Below are 7,500 nucleotides of genomic sequence, written 5' to 3'. Positions count from 1 at the left end.
GTGTGTGTGTGTGTGTGTGGGTGTGTGTGTGTGTGTGTCTGTGTATGTGTGTGTGTGTGTGTGTGTGTGTGTGTGTGTGTGTGTGTGTGTGTGTGTGTGTGTGTGTGTGTGTGCCTGCACGTGTGTTTGTGTTTGTGTTTGTGTGTGTGCACGTGTTTGTGTGCCTGCCTACGTTTGTGTGTGTGCGTGTGTGTGTGCGTGTGTGCGTGCATGCGTGAGCCCGTGTGCATGCGTGTGTGACGGAGGAGCGTGCATGTTGATTTGTGCCACTCCGCATCCAGCGTGACATACTACCAGCGGCCGCAGCAGCAGTCTACCTCCACTCACCTTCCGTTAGCCGGAATTCAATCTCAAACCCAGATTTATCCCTCACTCCCATCCCACAAATTGGACACTATTTCATCCTGGATCAACGCCATTGCCAGTCGAGACTCATGACTTAGTGTTTCTATTTGTTGCCATATGATGGATGAAATGCATTTAATATTTAAAACTTCTGTCCGCGCCACTTATTATAATACAAAGGTCAATATTGAGTGCACTCTGCGTTTTTATCGATGGCATTTAAAGTGAATCAGTGTATACATCTAGGAAGCCGAGTGAACCATGTGTCGGCGCACAATGTGTTCAAGAGACAATATGGGCCTGTCATCCAAAGTGTGTTTCTAGTACCCTGGTCCATCGATGTTTGACGGTATACTTCCTGTTGTTCAGGTCATGTGGTCAGGTCAGCCATGAGAGAGGGAGGAAGGGCTTAGAAAGATAAGCTATGCAGCAGACTCTTTTTGCTTTGTGTTTCTGTATTCTTTGTGAATGGACCTCTTTCTGCTGAGGGAAGAACTATTGTAAAACTGCACATCTCTTTTGACAAGCTTCGTTGTGTCTAAGATAAAGTTGTATTGACCATCTCGGATGTTCTGATGAGGTACAGTCTTTCCATCATTTGAAGATGTGGGGCCCTGTGTGAAGTCCGTGCGAGGCCACGCACATCACAGTGCCGTCTCATTAGCATCTGAATGTGTCCATCTTGGGCTTTCAACTCCAGGCTGAATGAAGGCATATCATGGTATCGCTCAGCGCGGCTCTGTGCCTTCTTCTGTTGTACCTTTTGAAGGTTTTTATTTTTATTTTTAGAGTAAGACAGGAAGGCATGGGAGAGAGAGGGGAAGAAATGCAGCAAAGAACCACAGGCGGGAATCAAACCCCTGTCGCTGCGGTAAGGACTGGGCCTTAATAATAAGCGCTCTACCCGGTGAACCATCGGGGCGTCTCCTTTTGCAGCTTCTGAACATCGCATTCCATCATTCCTAAGCCTACGTGTGGAAATATATGAAAAAATGACATGTAAAATCGAGGTTTTCGATTACACATTATTAGGGGCGGTGGAGGGTTCCCATTGAGGTTGGATGGAGGGTTCCCATATTTCCTTTGAGCTGGTCAGAGACAATAACAATTAGGTGTGTCGATGAGTCTTGATATTCACTGCAAACACTGGAGCTGTGCATGTGCTAAGACTCTCTAAGTATTCTATGATCAGCTATGGAGCGATAAGAACCAGCATGCTCACAATGGCCTGTGTGTTTGTGTTTATGTCTGTGTGTGGGCATGTCTGTGTATGTGTGTGTGTGTGTGTGTGTGTGTGTGTGTGTGTGTGTGTGTGTGTGTGTGTGTGTGTGTGTGTGTGTGTGTGTGTGTGTGTGTGTGTTTGTGTGTGTGTGTGTGTGTGTGTGTGTGTGTGTGTGTGTGTGTGTGTGTGTGTGTGTGTGTGTGTGTGTGTGTTTGTGGTTGTGTGCGCATGTCTGTGTGCCTGTGTGACTACGTGCAGGGTTGTTTTCATGAGTTTGATTCCCCTCATCTTTGCATAGCCTAATATCCTTCTATCCACTTTCCCCTTCATGCTGTGTTCAATTTTTGAAGGCGCCGCGGCCCAATCTCAATGGCCCCTCGTCAACTGCTTATTGAAGTGTGAAATGTTTTTGTGTTCAGGCCGGTCAAACTCTGAGTCAAATTTCTCGGATAAAAATAAAAATCAAATGAAATGCCTTTCTGCCTTATCCTGGCTCCTTCAGGATCCATCTTTCTGCTCTTGCTCTCCGCTTGTATCTTTCCATCGCGTTCTCTCTCGCTCTGGTGCCTCCGCTGCTATGAGCCGGCCCTTTCGAACGCGGCCTAGCGGACGAATACCGCAGGATAATATTACCGCTGTCAATTACACGCGTCTCTTGTTCCCTGCCCGTGCGTGTTTGTACGTGATCGTGCATGTGCTTGCATGTGTGAGCGTATGGGCGTGTATGTGTGTGAGCGTGTGACCTCCCCTTGCCGCAATCAGAGGCATGATGCATAATGCAAATGAGATGATGTGAATAAGGAGTTATCAGTCAAGGGTATGCCAGGGCAAACTATTCTCTCTTTAGCAGTATCTATTAAGACCTAGCCTGGGGTGCAACTATTGCTTTCAGTCTTTGTTTCATCTGAATTTGCGATTACAGTTTGGCAGACAATCAAGGCTTGTGGGCTTGCTTCTTTTTTTCAGACCCGGGTTCAAAGCAAGGTTCACTCCAGGTCAACTATAAAGACTCACGTTTGTCATGACGACGACGAATAATTCCCCCCTGTGCGGAATCGGGGCCCTTGACACATGAGCTCCTCGTTGGTGCTTGCAATCGACAATATAGGAGCTGTGGATGTCTTGCGCATCTGTTGATCTGTTGTCTCTTCCAAGCTCCACCGACCGATGATCGCTGACGTCCTTCTGTTGTGTTGATTGGACACCACTTAGTCTCGCAAAGCCAGACCAAACTACAGCAAGTAGAATGGTCTGGAACCACGCTACCTCGAGCCGTCTATCCGTGGGGAAACTGGACGGGCCTGTTTCTATTTCTTTAAACCAATCACAATCGTCTAGGGTGGGGCTAAGCCCGGAAAGCAGCAGCAGTGTCCATGCAAAATAGTGCCGGGGGAAATTATTTTGATGGAACTTCTTGACGTTCAGAGGCTGTCAGAAATGGCTCAATCCCAACCGCAAATGCCACAAAAAAAATTTGACGATGTATGTCGCCTATGTGAAGATCATTTTATAGATAAAAAGAACAAACATCGTTTGTTTCTTTGTCACGATGATAACAAGCCACCATACACTTTGGCCCTTGAGGAGCTCACGGGACCTATAAAAACGACCGGCGTTTTGACATTTATGTGTGGTTCTTGTAGAACACTCTTAAACAAATACCGTAGGTGCTATTGTGAAGTGGAACGGATCGGTTCATTGGTTAAATCAATGTCAAACGAACATGCCGCTGTCAGAGTGAAACGATGCGCCAAATCCACACCAACCCGCGATGGTCGTGACAGCAAACGCATCTAGTTTCCGAGTTTGAGGGGGAGCACAGTACGGGAACGCCAGCAACCGGAAGGGGAGGAGTAGCGGTGAAATCCGACGCTAGGCAATAGACGCTGTCCACTTCCATTCAGCCAGACTAGACACCACTTGACCCAAAGCATATTCATTCCTTTCTCGCTGTGACAGGTGCTGCCTCCATTTCCCTATTTCCCCCCCTTTGAATTTTGTAATGTATATCTGAAACATATGTTATATATGTAAATACATTTTATCGGGTAGGCTCTCATTCAACCCCACCCTCAAACCAACAACAACAACAACAACAACAACAACATCAACAACAATAACAACAACAACGACAAGGAACCAATCAGCGGTCAAATCCGCAAACGGCACCTAGACAACCCTTCCCGCCCCTCCCACCAACATCACCCACACCCTTGGCAATCTGACAGCGAGTTCCAGGGTGGGGGCATGACACCATCAATCACCAGCACATCAGATGCGGCTGGGTTGCCGTGGCACACATCACACCAGGGAGGAGGGAGGGGTGCTGTTATAGAAAGGAGGGGGCGGGGGGGGTGATTGCCTGTCAAAACCCTGGCAGACGGTGCAAGGGGGTACGGGGGGGTTCGTTGTATCTAGCTGATTACCACGGCGATGGGATCCCTTATGGCGAGCGGCGCCCGATCCAAGGAGGAACGCCGCGCTCCTTGACCTCTTGGTGTCTCGCATAGCGCTTTCCTGTTCAAATCAGGGGGAGGGGAGGGGAGGATGTATAAGGTGGCAGCCATCCATACCCGCGAGTCAAGGCTCACTGTTCTCCTGTGAAGTGGCTGAGCTGAAGATGTGATGCAGCTATAATGATAAATATCACTCTTATTTTATTTGGCAGTAACTACTACAGCGCTCAATACTTGGACACATATGACCTTAGCAATCACGGTCATTGTGATATTGTTGACCAGCACCACAAAGAATGGGTTGACCTTTGCGCGAGGGTTTGTTGTTGCTCGTTCAGAGCACGGCAATCTTCTGTTGCACTGTTGTCACATTTGTGTGGTCAGACTCGGGTTTAGTTTTGCAGAAAGGTACAACTTTATAAATCCAAGAAGTTGTCCTTTTTGACGTTATTATTTTTACCACTACTGCTCTGTAGCACATTGCATGACTACTGAAGAGAAGGCATGATTGCCTCCACATCCCTCCCTTGTACCTCTGCCCTCTCCCGGACTGGGGATGGCTACAACTGATGAGAACGATAAGCAGGAAAGTCATTATAACCTTAGAAGATATTAGTCTGCCAGTGCCCTTTCAGCACTTGATTATTAAATATCTCCCTATTAGACTTCTCTGTATGAAAAAGAAAGGTTTTTGTTATTATGAGTGCGGTATTAAGTGTCACTTTATAATAATTGTGTTCCATTATGACTGTGTGTGTGTGTGTGTGTGTGTGTGTGTGTGTGTGTGTGTGTGTGTGTGTGTGTGTGTGTGTGTGTGTGTGTGTGTGTGTGTGTGTGTGTGTGTGTGTGTGTGTGTGTGTGTTGAGACAAAAGGCTCTTAATGAGGTCCAGCCGGCCTTCAGTCACTTCTGGACCATTCTAACTCTGTGTCTGCTTGTTCGTGTGTGTGTGTGTGTGTGTGTGTGTGTGTGTGTGTGTGTGTGTGTGTGTGTGTGTGTGTGTGTGTGTGTGTGTGTGTGTGTGTGTGTGTGTGTATGTGTGTGTGTGTGTGTGTGTGTGTGTGTGTGTGTGTGTGTGTGTGTGTGTGTGTGTGTGTGTTTGTGCGTTAAAACAGAAGTCAAATATGGGGCTTTGACCTTTGAACTGTCTGAACACTCTTAATGAGGTCCAGCCGGCCTTCAGTCACTTCTGGACTATTGCGTGTGTGTGTGTGTGTGTGTGTGTTTGTGTGTGTGTGTGTGTGTGTGTGTGTGTGTGTGTGTGTGTGTGTGTGTGTGTGTGTGTGTGTGTGTGTGTGTGTGTGTGTGTGTGTGTGTGTGTGTGACTTTGAGAGAAAGAGAGAGAGAGAGAGAGAGAGAGAGAGAGAGAGAGAGAGAGAGAGAGAGAGAGAGAGAGAGAGAGAGAGGGAGAGGGAGAGGGAGAGGGAGAGAGGGAGAGGGAGAGTGCCGTGCATGCCGTTGAATATAAATAATTTGCCTTCCGGACTTAGCACAAAGTATTGTATTCGTTAAATCTTCTCTCTTATATCAAAGAGTCCTAACCCTGTCACGGTTTATATGAGGGCCAGTAGGAAATGCATTTCATTAGAATAAACTCTGCGATGGAACATTCACAGCAAATATTAATAAAGGCGTCTATCTTGCTCTATTTTAATCCTGACAGCTCCAACAAACATGTTCCCCCTGAGGACGTTGTTGAGGGATGACAGACTTTGAAGTTGTGTTAAATAGCGAAACAATAAGGACACAAGGCTTACCTCCCTGTGTACAAAACGCTACGTTGGCTCGCTGACTTCCTGTAGTTTCTTTACAATAAACTTTCAACTCAGCTGTCTCTTGTGCTTAGGAAATTGTCCTACCTAACAAGGGAAAGGCTTTAACAAGGTCTACGTCGCTGCATTCTAGCGAAACACCATCCTTCGTCCTCCCTTGCTATTTCTGCTTGTTAGCAGGGGCTTTAGCTAAGATTTAGATTTGAATATGTTACGCTGTCATGCGCTTTAGTGAATGATTCATACCTGCTTCTGTGAGGTGGGTTAGTGGTCCGGACTTTAGCGCTATAAACCCTGTGGCTTTTACTGCTTCAGAACGTCAAAATAAACCAAGAAAGGTATTCTTATCTCACAGAGTGGGAGAAAGAACCTGTGCAAAGAAGGTTATCTCCCAACACAATTTGCTGTTACAATGGCAGCAATTGCCTGGGGGAAATAAATCATTTCAGTGGCCCCGTTTTGATCTGATATGGTTGGTGTCTGTGTATACATCGGTTTGCTCAGTAGTGTCAAGGAAAGTGTAAATAAACGCACCAAATCAACATCTCTCTCTCTGTCTCTCTCTTGCTTGCTCTCTCTCTCTCTCTCTCTCTCTCTCTCTCTCTCTCTCTCTCTCTCTCTCTCTCTCTCTATCTCTCCAGTGCTGGGAGGTGTGGAGTCCCGGGGCGTGCTGAGGAAGATCACAGACATGCTGGAGGTCATCTTGAAGAGGATGGACAGCCTGTCCAAGCTGGACAACACGTCTGCCGCCAGCACACGGCGCCTAGATGAGCTCAGTTCGGCCATCAACAGGTAGGGTCTGGTCTGTTCTGTAGTCTACTGGTACAGTCTGGTCTGTTACCTACTGGTACAGTCTGGTCTGTTATCTACTGTTACAGTCTGGTACTTTAACAGTAAAGTTGCACATAACTTTACTGTTAAAGTAAAGTTATGTGCAACTACCGGTACTGAAAATATGGTAACGAATCACAGTTGCTTTTTCAATTCGGCTCCACGTTATTTTTCACAGGGACACTGCCTTCTCAGGCAGTAGGCTATTGCTTAAGCACGCAGGCCACACCGTACGACAGACGCTGGTGGCGTGAAGCTGTCTATGCAATCAGACATTGCTTCCGCAGGCATTTTGAAAGCCAGTCCTTATGACAAAATGCCAGCGGTGGAACGAGATAACAAACGCCGTCACTGTTTACCTCTGCAAGGACATGGTTCCCTTTCAAAATGACGATAGAAAGGGCTTTAAAGAGATGTTCAAAACACTCGATCCCATTTCTTTAATGAGGTAAAGTGGATAAGAACCCGCTCTGAAATGTACTCAGAAAATAAAAGTAAAAGGCTTACCTCTGACTTTTCTACCTGCTGTTCTGGGCAAAGCTAACTGAACCTCACATCCTATTAATAGCATTTGAATAAAATAAAGAATATTCTGAAAATAATTACAATTAACTTTGCTACAATGTGCAAATCTACACTATTCTTCCAATAGGCGCCATTCCGCCCTGGTCTCAGTCGTTTTTGTTGATTTTCTTTGTCTTCTTCCTCATCTTTTCTATGTGTTGTTGTCCCATCCATTTAGGTTGAAATCGATCCTGATGTTGGGAAGGCACATAATGATGAAAAATTAAAAAGTAACCGTTATGCATTAAAAAAAAAAAGTAACTAGCCTGTCTGGAATATGTAAGAAGTACAAAGTTGATATATTTGTGTTC

The 7,500-nt window shown here is 46.2% G+C and overlaps 1 protein-coding gene across 1 annotated transcript in view; it reads left to right on the top strand.

Annotated features, from left to right (window-relative positions):
* mgat5b (alpha-1,6-mannosylglycoprotein 6-beta-N-acetylglucosaminyltransferase B) overlaps positions 1-7,500 on the top strand; it is a 140,825-nt gene that overhangs the window by 35,689 nt on the left and 97,636 nt on the right. The window contains exon 3 of the mRNA XM_030352683.1: positions 6,436-6,586. Coding sequence (XP_030208543.1) covers positions 6,436-6,586 — 151 coding nt within the window. The remainder of the gene's footprint in view (positions 1-6,435; positions 6,587-7,500) is intronic.

The sequence above is a fragment of the Gadus morhua genome, chromosome 3 (assembly GCF_902167405.1).
Source record: "Gadus morhua chromosome 3, gadMor3.0, whole genome shotgun sequence".
In the NCBI taxonomy this organism is placed as follows: domain Eukaryota; kingdom Metazoa; phylum Chordata; class Actinopteri; order Gadiformes; family Gadidae; genus Gadus; species Gadus morhua.
The sequence above is the reverse complement of the archived record's forward strand: the minus strand, read 5'-3'. Positions and strand labels throughout refer to the sequence as shown.